This window comes from Petromyzon marinus (assembly GCF_048934315.1).
Source record: "Petromyzon marinus isolate PM22_M1 ecotype Great Lakes invasive population chromosome 84 unlocalized genomic scaffold, UKy_Petmar_22M1.pri1.0 chr84_unloc.6, whole genome shotgun sequence".
NCBI classification, from domain to species: domain Eukaryota; kingdom Metazoa; phylum Chordata; class Hyperoartia; order Petromyzontiformes; family Petromyzontidae; genus Petromyzon; species Petromyzon marinus.
In genome coordinates, this window is record NW_027422643.1 from 70,457 (window position 1) to 90,496 (window position 20,040).

Below are 20,040 nucleotides of genomic sequence, written 5' to 3' on the forward strand. Positions count from 1 at the left end.
AGGCGGCCGGGAAGGGGGGTCCTCACGGGCAGCGGAGCTTTGCACCGATACCCGACCCGGCCCAGAGGCTCCTGAGGTTCGATTCCCGCTCACGGCCACCACCCACCCACCACCTCCACCCACTACCCACCCACCACACACCATTGCCACCACCCACCCACCCACCACTGCCGCCACCACCCACCCACTACTGCCGCCACCCACCACCCACCCACCACCTACAGCCACTACCCACCCACCACACACCACCATTGCCACCACCCACCCACCCACCACTGCCGCCACCACCCACCCACTACTGCCGCCACCCACTACCCACCCACCACACACCACCATTGCCACCACCCACCCACTACTGCCGCCACCCACCCACCACCTCCAGCCACTACCCACCCACCACCTCCAGCCACTACCCACCCACCACACACCACCACTGCTACCATCACCGCCACCACTGGTGGTGTCTTAATAGGCAGCGCTGCTGCTGCTGCTGGCAACTAACAGCCACTTGCCCTGACAGCCACTGTGAGTGTGGGCTACCTGGGGGAGCTTTGCATTTACCTTTGTATGTATGGGAAAGTGTGAGTGGGTGGGTAACTGTGTGGGTGAGTGAGTGAGTGGGTGTGTGGGTGAGTGAGTGTGTGTGTGAGTAGTTGAGTAGGTGGGTGTGGGTGAGTGTGTGTGAGTAGGTGAGTGTGTGAGTAGGTGAGTGAAATGTGTGTGTGAGTAGGTGAGTGTGTGAGTGAGTGTGTGTGTGAGTGTAGCGATAGTGTAGCGGTTAGCGCTACGCTGCGCTATGAACCTGGCGACCCGGGTTCGATTCCCGCTCACGGCCAACACCAGTGACGATTATCAGAACCGGTTCCGGGCCTCCCCTAGGTCGACTCAGCCTCAAATGAGTACCTGGAGCGGTGTGTAAACATTGCCACTAGGGAGACAAAGGCGGTCGGGCGTGGTGCTGGCCACCCACCCCCTCGTGTACCGTTCCGGCCTTCATAGGTGCTCGCTAACAGCACTTGCCCCTACAGTCTGTTAAGGCTATATGGGGGATCTTTGTCTTTTGTGTGAGTAGGTCAGTAGGTGAGTGTGTGAGTAGGTGAGTGTGTGTGTGAGTAGGTGAGTGTGTGAGTGTATGAGTGAGTGTGTGTGTATGAGTGAGTATGAGTGAGTGTGTGTGTGAGTAGGTGAGTGAGTGTATGAGTGAGAGTGAGTGTATGAGTGTGTGAGTGAGTGAGTAGGTGTGTGAGTGAGTGAGTAGGTGTGTGAGTGAGTTAGTGTGAGTGTGTGAGTAGGTGAGTGTGTGAGTGAGTGAGAGTGTGTTTGTGAGTAGGTGAGTGAGTGTATGAGTGAGTGTGTGAGTGAGTATCACACACCTACCCATTAATTCACTCACTCACCCATTCACTCACTCATGCACGCTCACCTACCCACTCACTCCTCCACTCATTCACTCACTCATCCACACCTACCCATTAATTCATTCACTCACTCACCCATTCATTCACTCCCTCATGCACGCTCACCTACTCACTCATTCACTCACCCAATCACTCATTCACTCACTCACACCTACCTATTAATTCACTCACTCACCCATTCATTCACTCATGCATGCTCACCTATCCACTCACTCATTCACTCACTCACTCATTCACTCACTCACCCACTCACACCTACCCATTAATTCACTCATTCACTCACCCATTCATTCATTCACTCATGCACGCTCACGTATCCACTCATTCACTCATCCACTCACTCATTCACTCACTCACCCACTCCCACCCACTCAATCACTCACTCGTTCACTCACACCTACCCATTCACTCATTCACTCACCCACTCACTCACTTCCACCCACTCATTCACTTACTCATTCATTCACTCACACCGACTCACTCATTCACTCACCCACTCACACCCACCTACCCACTCATTCACTCACACCCACTCATTCACTCACCCACCTACCCACTCATTCACTCACCCACCTACCCACTCATTCACTCACCCACCTACCCACTCATTCACTCACCCACCTACCCACTCATTCACCCACCCACCTACCCACTCATTCACCCACTCACACCCACCTTCCCACTCATTCACTCACACCCACTCATTCACTCACCCACCTACCCACTCATTCACTCACACTCATTCACTCACCCACCTACCCACTCATTCACTCACACTCACCCACTCACACACAGCCACACACTCACCCACCTACCCACTCATTCACTCACACACAGCCACACACTCACCCATCTACCTACCCACTCATTCACTCACACTCATTCACTCACCCACCTACCCACTCATTCACTCACACTCATTCACTCACCCACCTACCCACTCATTCACTCACACAGCCACACACCCACCTACCCACTCATTCACTCACACCCACTCATTCACTCACCTACCTACCCACTCATTCACTCACACTCACTCACCCACTCACACACAGCCACAAACTCACCCACCTACCCACTCATTCACTCACACTCATTCACTCACCCACCTACCCACTCATGCACTCACACATAGCCATACACTCACCCACCTACCCACTCATTCACTCACACACAGCCACACACCCACCCACCCACTCATTCACTCACACCCACTCATTCACTCACCCACCTACCCACTCATTCACTCACACACAGCCACCCACTCACCCACCTACCCACACACTCACCCACCTACCCACTCATTCACTCACCCACCTACCCACCCACTCACCCACCCACCTATTCACTCACACACAGCCACACACTCACCCACCTACCCACCCACTCACTCACCCACCTACCTACCCACTCACCCACCTACCCACTCATTCACTCACACACAGCCACACACTCACCCACCTACCCACTCATTCACTCACCCACCTACCCACACACTCACTCACCCACCCACCTACCCACCCACTCACTCACCCACCTACCCACTCATTCACTCACACACAGCCACACACTCACCCACCTACCCATCCACTCACTCACCCACCTACCCACTCATTCACTCACTCACAACCACACACTCACAGCCACACACTCACCCACCTACCCACCCACTCAATCACCCACCTACCCACTCATTCACTCACACACAACCACACACTCACACACAGCCACACACTCACCCACCCACCTACCCACTCATTCACTCACACACAGCCACACACTCACCCACCTACCCATCCACTCACTCACCCACCTACCCACTCATTCACTCACTCACAACCACACACTCACAGCCACACACTCACCCACCTACCCACCCACTCAATCACCCACCTACCCACTCATTCACTCACACACAACCACACACTCACACACAGCCACACACTCACCCACCCACCTACCCACTCATTCACTCACACACAGCCACACACTCACCCACCCACCTACCCACCCACTCACCCACCCACCTACCCACTCATTCACTCACACACAGCCACACACTCACCCATCCACCTACCCACTCATTCACTCACACACAGCCACACACTCACCCACCCACCTACCCACCCACTCACCCACCCACCTACCCACTCATTCTCTCACACACAACCACACACTCACCCACCCACCTACCCACTCATTCACACACAACCACACACTCACACACAGCCACACACTCACCCACCCACCCACAGTGGCTGTAGGGGCCAAGTGATTCTTCGTAGCGAGTAGCAGCAGCAGCAGCAACGCTGCCTATGAAGGCCGCCACTGTTACACCACACACAGACACTCGCACGCAACAACAGTGACGGCGACGTCATCACGGCGCCTGTGCCAGGCTAGGTGCACCACTTTGAGAGGCTACCACGTGAAGTGTCTAAGGCTCCCTGCTGGCAGGAGGTCACGTGACAGACCCTGCAGGTGCCGTGGGTTGACTGCTGTGCCAGGCTAGGTGCAGGTCACGTGATAGACCCTGCAGGTGCCACGGGTTGACTGCTGTGCCAGGCTAGGTGCAGGAGGAGGAGGTCACGTGACAGACCCTGCAGGTGCTACGGGTTGACTGCTGTGCCAGGCTAGGTGCAGGAGGAGGAGGTCACGTGACAGACCCTGCAGGTGCCATGGGTTGACTGCTGTGCCAGGCTAGGTGCAGGAGGAGGAGGTCACGTGACAGACCCTGCAGGTGCCATGGGTTGACTGCTGTGCCAGGCTAGGTGCAGGAGGAGGAGGTCAGCTTTGTGTTACGCAGCCACTTGCCCCTACAGCCCTGTTAGAGGGCTACCTGGGGGAGCTTTGTCTGTGTGTGACAGCCACTTGCCCCTACAGCCCTGTTAGAGGGCTACCTGGGGGAGCTTTGTCTGTGTGTGACAGCCACTTGCCCCTACAGCCCTGCTAGAGGGCTACCTGGGGGAGCTTTGTCTGTGTGTGACATCCACTTGCCCCTACAGCCCTGCTAGAGGCTACCTAGGGGAGCTTTGTCTGTGTGTGACAGCCACTTGCCCCTACAGCCCTGCTAGAGGGCTACCCGGGGGAGCTTTGTCTGTGTGACAGCCACTTGCCCCTACAGCCCTGCTAGAGGCTACCTGGGGGAGCTTTGTCTGTGTGTGACATCCACTTGCCCCTACAGCCCTGCTAGAGGGCTACCTGGGGGAGCTTTGTCTGTGTGTGACAGACACTTGCCCCTACAGCCCTGCTAGAGGCTACCTGGGGGAGCTTTGTCTGTGTGTGACATCCACTTGCCCCTACAGCCCTGCTAGAGGCTACCTGGGGGAGCTTTGTCTGTGTGTGACAGCCACTTGCCCCTACAGCCCTGCTAGAGGCTACCTAGGGGAGCTTTGTCTGTGTGACAGCCACTTGCCCCTACAGCCCTGCTAGAGGTTACCCGGGGGAGCTTTGTCTGTGTGTGACATCCACTTGCCCCAACAGCCCTGCTAGAGGCTACCTAGGGGAGCTTTGTCTGTGTGACAGCCACTTGCCCCTACAGCCCTGCTAGAGGCTACCCGGGGGAGCTTTGTCTGTGTGTGACATCCACTTGCCCCAACAGCCCTGCTAGAGGCTACCTAGGGGAGCTTTGTCTGTGTGACAGCCACTTGCCCCTACAGCCTTGCTAGAGGCTACCCGGGGGAGCTTTGTCTGTGTGTGACATCCACTTGCCCCAACAGCCCTGCTAGAGGCTACCTAGGGGAGCTTTGTCTGTGTGACAGCCACTTGCCCCTACAGCCCTGCTAGAGGCTACCTAGGGGAGCTTTGTCTTTGTGTGACAGCCACTTGCCCCTACAGCCCTGCTAGAGGCTACCTGGGGGTGCTCTGTCTCTAGCTTTGTCTTCGTGCCAACCCCCTTCACGTGCCTTGAAATCGTGACGTCACTAAAGGGGTTCCGGAAGTTGTGGTGGGCAAGGTAAGAGGGGAGGGTGCCACTTCGGAAGTGACGTCGGTTCGGGGGGGGGGCCGTGGGGGATGCACGCGCAAGACCCCCCCCTCCCCGGGGGAGTGAGGGGGAGGAGTTCTGGATGGAGGGGGAGGGGCAGATGAGGCTTGGGGAGAGGGGAGGGGCTACGGGGGAGGAGGGCCCAATTGGGGGAACGAGGGGGGGGGGGCTACGAATGATGACGTCATGAAAATGCAACTTGGTGATGGAGGATGATGGTGGTGGTGATGATGGTGGTGGTGATGATGGTGGTGGTGATGATGGTGATGGAGGATGATGGTGGTGGTGATGGTGGTGATGGTGGTGGTGAAGGTGGTGGTGATGATGGTGATGGTGGTGATGATGGTGGTGAAGGTGGTGATGGTGGTGAAGGTGGTGATGGTGGTGGTGATGATGGTAATGGAGGATGATGGTGGGGATGGAGGATGATGGTGGTGGTGATGGTGGGGATGATGGTGGTGGTGGTGGTGATGATGGTGGTGATGGTGGTGGTGGTGATGGTGGGGATGATGGTGGTGGTGGTGATGGTGGTGGTGATGATGGTGGTGGTGGTGAAGGTGGTGATGGTGGTGGTGTTGATGGTGGTGAAGGTGGTGATGATGATGGTAATGATGGTGATGATGGTGGTGAAGGTGGTGATGATGGTGATGATGATGATGGTGAAGGTGGTGATGATGGTGGTGAAGATGGTGAAGGTGGTGATGATGGTGGTGATAATGGTGGTGGTGTTGATGATGGTGGGGATGATGGTGGTGGTGGTGATGAGGATGATGGTGGTGAAGGTGGTGGTGATGAGGATGATGGTGGTGAAGGTGGTGATGGTGACGATGGTGGTAATGATGAGGATGATGGTGGTGGTGATGATGGTGGTGATGAGGATGATGGTGATAATGGTGATGATAGTGGTGGTGATGATGATGGTTGTGGTGATGATGATGGTGGTTGTAATGAGGATGGTGATGATGGTGATGGTGGTGATGATGATGGTGGTGGTGATGATGATGATGGTGGTGATGGTGGTGATGATGGTGGTGGTGGTGATGATGGTGATGATGGTGGTGGTGGTGATGATGGTGGTGATGATGATGGTGGTGGTGATGATGGTGGTGGTGATGATGGTGGTGGTGGTGATGATGATGGTGGTGGTGGTGATGATGACGATGGTGATGGTGGTGGTGATGATGATGGTGGTGATGATGGTGGTGGTGGTGATGATGGTGGTGGTGGTGGTGATGATGATGGTGGTGGTGATGATGATGGTGGTGGTGATGATGATGATGGTTGTGGTGATGATGATGGTGGTGATGATGGTGTTGATGGTGAATGATAATGAACGTAACATTGACAACATGGGTGCTTATTCATTATGGAAAATTATAAATGCTGTGATGGGAATTACTGTATCATCGCTTAACATTTTTAATAATACACTAAAATCATGAGTTACACAATTTAAAACGTTAAAACAAATATCGTATTAACCGAGGTAAGAAAAAAAGCCTAATCTGCTAATTTTTTTTAGCTTTACGCATTGTCGCTTGAGGTAAAATAATACACAGTATAAATAATGCATTGAAATGTAATAAACAAAACTTTTTAAAATCACTTTGTGAGGGGGGTGGGGGGTGATTATAACAATTCTGACGTAAAACAAGTATAAATGTTCTTTAAAAATAAATGTAAAACAAAACAAATACCTGAATTGATTTAAAATTCCTATCGTTGGGAAAGCGGATGAGATTAATTTATTTATTTAAGCCGACCGCGCGCGCGCGCGGGGCAAGAGAATTGGCGGGAAGGGCGCGCGTGACGTCACGCGCGAGACTATTTTTAGCTCTCGCGCGCACGAGGCGCCGTGACGTCACACCCCACCCCCTTCCTCCTCCCCGGGTGACGTCACGCGGGATCGAATCGTCCCCGCCCCCACACACCCCCCGCGAGCCCCAACCTAGTGCGGGTGACGTCACAACGGCGGCCTGTGCCAGGCTAGGTGCAGGAGGAGGAGGTCACGTGACAGACCCAGCAGGTGCCGTGGGTTGACTGCTGTGCCAGGCTAGGTGCAGGAGGAGGAGGTCACGTGACAGACCCTGCAGATGCCACGGGTTGACTGCTGTGCCAGGCTAGGTGCAGGAGGATGTGTGGTGTGTTGTGTGTGTGTGGTGTGTTGTGTGTGTTGTGTTGTGTGTGTGTTATGTGTGTGTGGTGTGTGTGTTGTGTGTGTGGTGTATGTTGTGTGGTGTGTGTGGTGTATGTTGTGTGTGGTGTATGTTGTGTGTGTGGTGTGTGTGTGTGTTGTGTGTGTGGTGTATGTTGTGTGTGTGGTGTATGTTGTGTGTGTGGTGTATGTTGTGTGTGTGGCGTGTGTTGTGTGTGTTGTGTGTGGTGTATGTTGTGTGTGTGGTGTGTGTGTGCGGTGTGTGTGGTTTGTGTGTTGTGTGTGTGTGGTGTGTGTGGTGTATGTTGTGTGTGGTGCGTGTGGTGTATGTTGTGTGTGTGTGTTGTGTGTGGTGTGTATGTTGTGTGTGTGGTGTATATGGTGTGTGTGGTGTGTAGTGTGTGTGTGGTGTATGTTGTGTGTGTTGTGTGTGGTGTATGTTGTGTGTGTGGTGTGTGTTGTGTGTGTGGTGTGTGTTGTGTGTGGTGTGTGTTGTGTGTGTGGTGTATGTTGTGTGTGTGGTGTGTGTGGTGTATGTTGTGTGTGTGGTGTATGTTGTGTGTGTGGTGTATGTTGTGTGTGTGGCGTGTGTTGTGTGTGTTGTGTGTGGTGTATGTTGTGTGTGTGGTGTGTGTGTGCGGTGTGTGTGGTTTGTGTGTTGTGTGTGTGTGGTGTGTGTGGTGTATGTTGTGTGTGGTGCGTGTGGTGTATGTTGTGTGTGTGTGTTGTGTGTGGTGTGTATGTTGTGTGTGTGGTGTATATGGTGTGTGTGGTGTGTAGTGTGTGTGTGGTGTATGTTGTGTGTGTTGTGTGTGGTGTATGTTGTGTGTGTGGTGTGTGTTGTGTGTGTGGTGTGTGTTGTGTGTGGTGTGTGTTGTGTGTGTGGTGTATGTTGTGTGTGTGGTGTGTGTGGTGTATGTTGTGTGTGTGGTGTATGTTGTGTGTGTGGTGTATGTTGTGTGTGTGGCGTGTGTTGTGTGTGTTGTGTGTGGTGTATGTTGTGTGTGTGGTGTGTGTGTGCGGTGTGTGTGGTTTGTGTGTTGTGTGTGTGTGGTGTGTGTGGTGTATGTTGTGTGTGGTGTGTGTGGTGTATGTTGTGTGTGGTGTGTGTGGTGTGTGTGGTGTATGTTGTGTGTGTTGTGTGTGGTGTATGTTGTGTGTGTTGTGTGTGGTGTATGTTGTGTGTGTGGTGTATGTTGTGTGTGTATGTTGTGTGTGGTGTATGTTGTGTGTGTGGTGTATGTTGTGTGTGTATGTTGTGTGTGTGTGTTGTGTGTGGTGTATGTTGTGTGTGTTGTGTGTGGTGTATGTTGTGTGTGTTGTGTGTGGTGTATGTTGTGTGTGTGGTGTATGTTGTGTGTGTATGTTGTGTGTGTGTGTTGTGTGTGGTGTGTATGTTGTGTGTGTGGTGTATATGGTGTGTGTGGTGTGTGTGTGGTGTATGTTGTGTGTGTATGTTGTGTGTGTGTGTTGTATGTGGTGTATGTTGTGTGTGTGGTGTATGTTGTGTGTGTATGTTGTGTGTGTGTGTTGTGTGTGGTGTATGTTGTGTGTGTGGTGTATGTAGTGTGTGTATGTTGTGTGTGTGTGTTGTGTGTGGTGTATGTTGTGTGTGTGGTGTATGTAGTGTGTGTATGTTGTGTGTGGTGTATGTTGTGTGTGTGGTGTATGTTGTGTGTGTATGTTGTGTGTGTGTGTTGTGTGTGGTGTATGTTGTGTGTGTGGTATATGTTGTGTGTGTGGTGTGTGGTGTATGTTGTGTGTGTTGTGTGTGGTGTATGTTGTGTGTGTTGTGTGTGTGGTGTGTGTTGTGTGTGTGGTGTATGTTGTGTGTGTGGTGTATGTTGTGTGTGTGGTGTATGTTGTGTGTGTTGTGTGTGGTGTATGTTGTGTGTGTTGTGTGTGTTGTGTGTGTGGTGTGTGTTGTGTGTGTGGTGTATGTTGTGTTGTGTGTGTTGTGTGTGGTGTATGTTGTGTGTGTGGTGTATGTTGTGTGTGTGTTGTGTGTGGTGTATGTTGTGTGTGTGTGTGGTGTGTGTTGTGTGTGTGTGTGTGTGTGGTGTATGTTGTGTGTGTGTGGTGTGTGTGTGTTGTGTGTGGTGTGTGTTGTGTGTGTGGTGTATGTTGTGTGTTGTGTGTGGTGTATGTTGTGTGTGTGGTGTATGTTGTGTGTTGTGTGTGGTGTATGTTGTGTGTGGTGTGTGTTGTGTGTGTGGCGGCAGGCCGGGAGAACTGGGGCAAGGAAAGAGAGAGAGACACGGGGAGAGAGAGACACGGGGAGAGAGAGACACGGGGAGAGAGAGACACGGGGAGAGAGAGACACGGGGAGAGAGAGACACGGGGAGAGAGAGACACGTGGAGAGAGAGACACGGGGAGAGAGAGACACGTGGAGAGAGAGCCACGGGGAGAGAGAGACACGTGGAGAGAGAGACACGGGGAGAGAGAGACACGTGGAGAGAGAGACACGGAGAGAGAGAGAGACACGTGGAGAGAGAGACACGGGGAGAGAGAGACACGTGGAGAGAGAGACACGGGGAGAGAGAGACACGGGGAGAGAGAGACACGGGGAGAGAGAGACACGGGGAGAGAGAGACACGGGGAGAGAGAGACACGAGGAGAGAGAGACACGAAAGAGAGACACGGGGAGAGAGAGACACGTGGAGAGAGAGACACGGGGAGAGAGAGACACGGGGAGAGAGAGACACGGGGAGAGAGAGACACGGGGAGAGAGAGACACGGGGAGAGAGAGACACGGGGAGAGAGAGACACGGGGAGAGAGAGACACGGGGAGAGAGAGACACGGGGAGAGAGAGACACGGGGAGAGAGAGAGACACGGGGAGAGAGAGACACGGGGAAAGAGAGACACGGGGAGAGAGAGACACGGGGAGAGAGAGACACGTGGAGAGAGAGACACGGGGAGAGAGAGACACGGGGAGAGAGAGACACGGGGAGAGAGAGACACGTGGAGAGAGAGACACGGGGAGAGAGAGACACGGGGAGAGAGAGACACGGGGAGAGAGAGACACGAGGAGAGAGAGACACGAGGAGAGAGAGACACGAGAGAGACACGTGGAGAGAGAGACACGGGGAGAGAGAGACACGGGGAGAGAGAGACACGGGGAGAGAGAGACACGGGGAGAGAGACACGGGGAGAGAGAGAGAGAGAGACACGATGAGAGAGAGAGACACGGGGAGAGAGAGACACGATGAGAGAGAGAGACACGAGGAGAGAGACACGGGGAGAGAGAGACACGGGGAGAGAGAGAGACACGGGGAGAGAGAGACACGGGGAGAGAGAGACACGATGAGAGAGACACGGGGAGAGAGACACGGGGAGAGAGAGAGACACGGGGAGAGAGAGACACGACGAGAGAGAGAGACACGATGAGAGAGAGACACGGGGAGAGAGAGAGAGACACGGGGAGAGAGAGACACGATGAGAGAGAGAGAGAGAGACACGGGGAGAGAGACACGGGGAGAGAGAGAGACACGGGGATAGAGAGACACGACGAGAGAGAGAGAGAGAGACACGATGAGAGAGAGACACGGGGAGAGAGAGAGACACGGGGAGAGAGAGAGACACGGGGAGAGAGAGAGAGAGACACGGGGAGAGAGAGAGAGACACGGGGAGAGAGAGACACGGGGAGAGAGAGACACGACGAGAGAGAGAGAGACACGATGAGAGAGAGAGAGACACGGGGAGAGAGAGAGAGACACGGGGAGAGAGAGACACGATCAGAGAGAGAGAGAGCGGAGGGAGAGGAGATGAATGGGGAGAGAGGGGGAGGGAGACACGGCGGGAGGGGGGAGGGCAGTCCACGTCTCTATAAAGGAGACTCGGGGCGAGAGAATCCAGACTGCGGAGACACGGGGAGAGAGAGACATACACAGATACACAAACACACAGACACAGAGACATACACAGATACATACACAGAGACATACACAGAGACACACATACACAGAGACATACACAGAGACATACACAGAGACACACAGACACAGAGACATACACAGAGACATACACAGACACAGAGACATACACAGAGACACAGAGACACACACAGACACAGAGACATACACAGAGACACAGAGACACACACAGACACAGAGACATACACAGAGACATACACAGAGACATACACAGAGACATACACAGAGACATACACAGATACATACACAGATACATACACAGAGACATACACAGAGACACACAGACACAGAGACATAGAGACATACACAGAGACACACAGACACAGAGACATACACAGAGACACAGAGACACAGAGACATACACAGACACAGAGACAGAGACATACACAGAGACATACACAGAGACACAGAGACATACACAGACATAGAGACATACACAGAGACATACAAAGAGACACACACAGAGACATACACAGAGACATACACAGAGACACAGAGACGTACACAGAGACATACACAGAGACACAGAGACATACACAGATACATACACAGAGACATACACAGAGACACACAGACACATACACAGAGACATACACAGAGACACACACAGAGACATACACAGAGACATACACAGAGACACAGAGACATACACAGACACAGAGACATACACAGAGACACAGAGACATACACAGACATAGAGACATACACAGAGACATACACAGAGACACACACAGAGACATACAGAGAGACACAAACACACAGACACAGAGACATACACAGAGACACACACACACAGACACAGAGACACACAGAGACACACAGACACAGAGACATACACAGAGACACACACACACAGAGACATACACAGAGACATACACAGAGACACACACACAGACACAGAGACATACACAGAGACACGCGGGGAGACACAGAGACACACAGAGACACACAGAGACACACACAGAGACACACACACATACACAGAGACATACACAGAGACACAGAGAGACACACACAGACACAGAGACACACACAGAGACACACAGATACACACAGAGACATACACAGAGACATACACAGAGACACACACACAGACACAGAGACATACACAGAGACACGCGGGGAGACACAGAGACACACAGAGACATACACAGAGACACGCAGGGAGACACAGATACACACAGAGACATACACAGAGACACACACACACAGAGACATACACAGAGACACGCGGGGAGACACAGAGACACACAGAGACACACAGAGACATACACAGAGACACAGGGAGACACAGAGACACACAGAGACACACAGAGACACACACAGAGACACGCGGGGAGACACAGAGACACACAGAGACACACAGAGACACACGGGGAGACACAGAGACACACAGAGACACACACAGAGACACACACAGAGACACGCGGGGAGACACAGAGACACACAGAGACACACAGAGACACACACAGAGACACGCGGGGAGACACAGAGACACACAGAGACACACACAGAGACACACACACAGAGACACACACACAGAGACACAGAGACACACAGAGACACAGAGAGACACACACAGACACAGAGACACACACAGAGACACACAGATACACACAGAGACATAGATAGACACACACAGAGACACGCGGGGAGACACAGATACACAGAGAGACACACACAGAGACACACAGACACACACAGAGACACACAGATACACACAGAGACATACACAGAGATACGCGGGGAGACACAGAGATACACAGAGACACACACAGAGACACACAGAGACACACACAGACACACGGGGAGACAGAGACACACGGGGAGACAAGAGACACAGAGACACACACAAAGACACACACAGAGACACGGGGAGACACACAGAGACACACACAGAGACAGAGAGATACACAGAGACACACGGGGAGACAGAGAGACACACAGACACACACACACAGACACACAGACACACACACACACAGATACACGGGGAGACAGAGACACACAGAGACACACACAAAGACACACACAGAGACACGGGGAGACACACAGAGACAGAGAGATACACAGAGACACACGGGGAGACAGAGACATAAGAGGAGATGGAGACCGACAGAATGGTAAGCTTAACATCACCATCATCACCATCACCACCATCATCATCACTACCATCACCACCATCACTACCATCACCACCATCACCACTATCATCACTACCATCACCACCATCATAATCACCAACACCAACACCACAAGCACCACCCCCATCATCACTACAATCATCATCACCACCATCATCACCATCACCACCACTACCATCATCACCACCATCACCACCACCATCACCACCACCACCATTATCACCACCACCAGCATCATCATCACCACCATTATCATCACGACCATCATTACCATCATCAACACCATCATCACCACCACCACCATCATCACGACCATCACCACCACCATCACCACCACAACCATCACCACCATCATCACCACCACCATCACCACCACCACCACCATCATCACCATCATCCTCACCACTACCACCATCATCACCACCATCATTATCACCACCACCATCATCACCTCCATGATTACCACCACCACCACCATCATCATCATCACCACCACCACCACCATCATCATCACCGCCACCACCATCATCATCACCACCACCATCACCACCACCATCATCACCACCACCACCATCATCACCACCACCACCATCATCACCTCCATGATTACCACCACCACCATCATCACCACCACCACCATCATCACCACCACCATCATCACGTCCAAGATCACCACCATCATCACCACGACCACCCCCATCATTATCAGCATGAGGATTGCAAATGTGTTGATTGTTATTCACAAAAGACAAAGATCCCCCGTGTAGCCTCAACAGCCTGTTGGGGCAAGTGCTGTTAGTAGCAAGTAGCAGCGCCTACGAAGGCCGGCACGGCACACGAGGTGGACGGGTGGGTGACCAGCACCGCGCCCGACCGCCTTTGTCTCCCCCAGTGCTAGCGATGTTTACTGCAAACCGCACCGGGCACTCATTTGAGGCCGAGCCGACCTAGGGGAGGTCCAGGACCGGTTCAGATTTATGGTTATCGCTACTGAGTTGGTGTTAGTGGAGCGCTAACCGCTGTCCCACCGCTCCCCTCATCACTCAGCTATATATCAATTCCAGAACATCGCTAGAATTCACATCACTCAGCTCTCTATCCCTTCTATAACATCACTAGAATTCACATCACTCAGCTCTCTATCCCTTCTAGAACATCACTAGAATTCACATCACTCAGCTCTCTATCCATTCTATAACATCACTAGAATTCACATCACTCAGCTGTCTGTCCCTTCTAGAACATCACTAGAATTCACATCACTCAGCTGTCTATCCCTTCTAGAACACCACTAGAATTCACATCACTCAGCTCTCTATCCCTTCTATAACATCACTAGAATTCACATCACTCAGCTGTCTATCCCTTCTAGAACACCACTAGAATTCACATCACTCAGCTGTCTGTCCGTTCTAGTACATCACTAGAATTCACATCACTCAGCTGTCTGTCCTTTCTAGTACATCACTAGAATTCACATCACTCAGCTGTCTGTCCGTTCTAGTACATCACTAGAATTCACATCACTCAGCTGTCTATCCCTTCTAGAACATCACTAGAATTCACATCACTCAGCTGTCTGTCCCTTCTAGTACATCACTAGAATTCACATCACTCAGCTGTCTGTCCGTTCTAGTACATCACTAGAATTCACATCACTCAGCTGTCTATCCCTTCTAGAACATCACTAGAATTCACATCACTCAGCTGTCTGTCCCTTCTAGAACATCACTAGAATTCACATCACTCAGCTCTCTATCCCTTCTATAACATCACTAGAATTCACATCACTCAGCTGTCTATCCCTTCTATAACATCACTAGAATTCACATCACTCAGCTCTCTGTCCCTTCTAGAACATCACTAGAATTCACATCACTCAGCTCTCTATCCCTTCTAGAACATCACTAGAATTCACATCACTCAGCTGTCTGTCCCTTCTAGAACATCACTAGAATTCACTTCACTCAGCTCTCTATCCCTTCTAGTACACCGCTAGAATTCACATCACTCAGCTGTCTGTCCCTTCTAGAACATCACTAGAATTCACATCACTCAGCTGTCTGTCCCTTCTAGAACATCACTAGAATTCACTTCACTCAGCTCTCTATCCCTTCTATAACATCATTAGAATTCGCATTACTCAGCTCTCTATCCCTTCTAGAACATCACTAGAATTCACATCACTCAGCGGTCTATCCCTTCTAGAACATCACTAGAATTCACATCACTCAGCTGTCTGTCCCTTCTATAACATCACTAGAATTCACATCACTCAGCTGTCTGTCCCTTCTATAACATCACTAGAATTCACATCACTCAGCTCTCTATCCCTTCTATAACATCACTAGAATTCACATCACTCAGCTCTCTATCCCTTCTAGTACATAACTAGAATTCACATCACTCAGCTGTCTGTCCCTTCTATAACATCACTAGAATTCACATCACTCAGCTCTCTGGCCCTTCTAGAACATCACTAGAATTCACATCGCTCAGCTCTCTATCCCTTCTATAACATCACTAGAATTCACATCACTCAGCTCTCTATCACTTCTTGAACATCACTAGAATTCACATCACTCAGCTCTCTATCCCTTCTAGTACACCACTAGAATTCACATCACTCAGCTGTCTGTCCCTTCTAGTACATCACTAGAATTCACATCACTCAGCTCTCTATCACTTCTAGAACATCACTAGAATTCACATGACTCAGCTCTCTGGCCCTTCTAGAACATCACTAGAATCCACATCACTCAGCTGTCTGTCCCTTCTAGTACATCACTAGAATTCACATCACTCAGCTCTCTATCACTTCTAGTACATCACTAGAATTCACATCACTCAGCTCTCTATACCTTCTACAACGTCACTAGAATTCACATAACTCAGCTCTCTATCACTTCTAGAACATCACTAGAATTCACATCACTCAGCTGTCTATCCCTTCTAGAACAGCACTAGAATTCACATCACTCAGCTGTCTGTCCCTTCTAGAACATCACTAGAATTCACATCACTCAGCTGTCTATCCCTTCTAGAACATCACTAGAATTAACATCACTCAGCTCTGTCCCTTCTAGAACATCACTAGAATTCACATCACTCAGCTCTGTCCCTTCTAGAACATCACTAGAATTCACATCACTCAGCTCTCTATCCCTTGTAGTACATCACTAGAATTCACATCACTCAGCTCTCTATCCCTTGTAGTACATCACTAGAATTCACATCACTCAGCTGTTTGTCCCTTCTAGAACATCACTAGAATTCACATCACTCAGCTGTCTGTCCCTTCTAGTACATCACTAGAATTCACATCACTCAGCTGTCTGTCCCGTCTAGAACATCACTAGAATTCACATCACTCAGCTGTCTGTCCCTTCTATAACATCGCTAGAATTCACATCACTCAGCTCTCTATCCCTTCTAGAACATCACTAGAATTCACATCACTCAGTTGTCTGTCCCTTCTAGAACATCACTAGAATTCACATCACTCAGCTGTCTATCCCTTCAAGAACATCACTAGAATTCACATCACTCAGCTGTCTATCCCTTCTAGAACATCACTAGAATTCACATCACTCAGCTGTCTGTCCCTTCTAGAACGCCGCTAGAATTCACATCACTCAGCTGTCTATCCCTTCTAGAACATCACTAGAATTCACATCACTCAGCTGTCTATCCCTTCTAGAACATCACTAGAATTCACATCACTCAGCTGTCTGTCCCTTCTAGAACGCCGCTAGAATTCACATCACTCAGCTGTCTATCCCTTCTAGAACATCACTAGAATTCACATCACTCAGCTGTCTATCCCTTCTAGAACATCACTAGAATTCACATCTCTCAGCTGTCTGTCCCTTCTAGTACACCGCTAGAATTCACATCACTCAGCTGTCTATCACTTCTAGAACATCACTAGAATTCACATCACTCAGCTGTCTGTCCCTTCTTACCGGTCGACCCAGCCTCAAATTAACATCTGCTTCCATTGTAAGCACACCCTATACATGCATAGAAAGGCGGCCGGGATTGGTGATGACCACCCACTTCCCCGGCATTCATAGGCGGCTCTGCTGCTCGTTACGACTCACAGCCACTTGCCCCCTGTAGCCTGCTGGAGGCTACATGGGGGAGCTTTGGCTGTGCCTTTATCTCTCTCTCTCTCTGTGTGTGTTGTGAGCGTCACGCGCTGCAGAATTCCATGACGTAGCCACGTGACCTCCCATTACTCGTGACGTAGTTTGGCTCTGTGAGCCTCCGCGATTTTAACACTGAACTCTATGGGAGCCTTAGTCTGGCTCTGTGAGCCTCAGTGATTAACACTGAACTCTATGGGAGCCTTAGTCTGGCTCTGTGAGCCTCAGTGATTAACACTGAACCCTATGGGAGAGGGAGCCTTAGTTTGGCTCTATGAGCCTCAGTGATGAACACTGAACCCTATGGGAGCCTTAGTCTGGCTCTGTGAGCCTCAGTGATTAACACTGAACCCTATGGGAGAGGGAGCCATAGTCTGGCTCTGTGAGCCTCAGTGATTAACAATGAACCCTATGGGAGAGGGAGCCTTAGTCTGGCTCTATGAGCCTCAGTGATTAACACTGAACCCTATGGGAGAGGGAGCCTTAGTCTGGCTCGGTGAGCCTCAGTGATTAACACTGAACCCTATGGGAGAGGGAGCCTTAGTCTGGCTCTGTGAGCCTCAGTGATTAACACCGAACCCTATGGGAGAGGGAGCCTTAGTCTGGCTCTGTGAGCCTCAGTGATTAACACTGAACCCTATGGGAGCCTTAGTCTGGCTCTGTGAGCCTCAGTGATTAACACTGAACCCTATGGGAGGGGGAGCCTTAGTCTGGCTCTATGAGCCTCAGTGATTAACACTGAACCCTATGGGAGCCTTAGTCTGGCTCTGTGAGCCTCAGTGATTAACACTGAACCCTGAGGGAGCCTTAGTCTGGCTCTGTGAGCCTCAGTGATTAACACTGAACCCTATGGGAGCCTTAGTCTGGCTCTATGAGCCTCAGTGATTAACACTGAACCCTATGGGAGCCTTAGTCTGGCTCTATGAGCCTCAGTGATTAACACTGAACCCTATGGGAGAGGGAGCCTTAGTCTGGCTCTGTGAGCCTCAGTGATTAATACTGAACCCTATGGGAGCCTTAGTCTGGCTCTGTGAGCCTCAGTGTTTAACACTGAACCCTATGGGAGGGGGAGCCTTAGTCTGGCTCTGTGAGCCTCAGTGATTAACACTGAACCCTGTGGGAGGGAGCCTTAGTCCTGCTCTGCGAGCCTCAGTGATTAACACTGAACCCTGTGGGAGCCTTAGTCTGGCTTTGTGAGCCTCAGTGATTAACACTGAACCCTATGGGAGCCTTAGTCTGGCTCTGTGAATCTCAGTGATTAACACTGAACCCTATGAGAGCCTTAGTCTGGCTCTGTGAGCCTCAGCGATTTTAACACTGAACCCACCACTAGAGGCCGCTATAGCAGAGGGTATGGAGGGGGTGCTTGGTCTACTCTTCTAAAATAATATCTGTATAGTTACCCACGTTTTACCCCACCGTAACATTTTGCTCATGAACCCTTACAAATATAATGAACCCTATGGTAAACAAATATAATGTTTTGATTTAAAGCTTTCGTGATTGCAGTAATTCATATGCTTAGTTTTTTCGGTAAAGTCACGTTGAAGAGAAACAACAAAATAATAAAATATATAAAACAATAAAAAACTTCGTGAGAATTTTTTAATTTGTTTTTTATTGGTTTATAAGCTTAGTTTTTTCGGTAAAGTCACGTTGAAGAGAAACAACAAAATAATAAAAAAATATATAAAACAATACAAAACTTCGTGAGAATATATAAAAAAATATATAAAACAATACAAAACTTCGTGAGAATTTTTTTAATTGTTTTATATATATTTTATTATTTTGTTGTTTCTCTTCAACGTGACTTTACCGAAAAAACTAAGTATATAAATATAATGTTTACCTCAAATGTCGTTCGCAGGTGGTCGGCGCAACACAATTCTGAGGGGAAACCTGGTGGAACAGGCGACCACATTTGCCAAGAAACGAAGAAATAAATTTATTTTAATTTTAAAATAAAGAAATTATAAAAGGAAAATAATAACGATATAATAAGCGGCCATTTTTCTTTTGTACTTAAAATTTTCGCGCCAATTTCAGCCGCCTCGCCTCGCCCGCGTACGTCACCGCGTCGGCGGGTCGACGTCACCACGCACGCGAGAAACCGGGCCGTTGAAGATGGACGTCACCAGCGCCGACCGCCTGACGTCAACGCGCAGTTAGCGGGGGGGGGGGGGCCTACCCAAATAAGGCGCGTGACGTCATCACGCTCAGCCACTTTCTGACGACAGTCGCGGGGGGAGACC

The 20,040-nt window shown here is 50.6% G+C and overlaps 1 protein-coding gene across 1 annotated transcript; it reads left to right on the forward strand.

The window, feature by feature from the left end:
* Positions 1-6,707: 6,707 nt before the first annotated feature.
* LOC116937732 (uncharacterized) lies at positions 6,708-19,778 on the forward strand. Its single transcript, XM_076059239.1, has 3 exons — positions 6,708-6,722; positions 11,792-13,616; positions 19,656-19,778. Exons 1-3 carry the CDS (start codon positions 6,708-6,710, stop codon positions 19,751-19,753), a joined length of 1,938 nt encoding a protein of 645 aa, XP_075915354.1. The 3' UTR covers positions 19,754-19,778.
* The last annotated feature ends 262 nt before the right edge of the window (positions 19,779-20,040 follow it).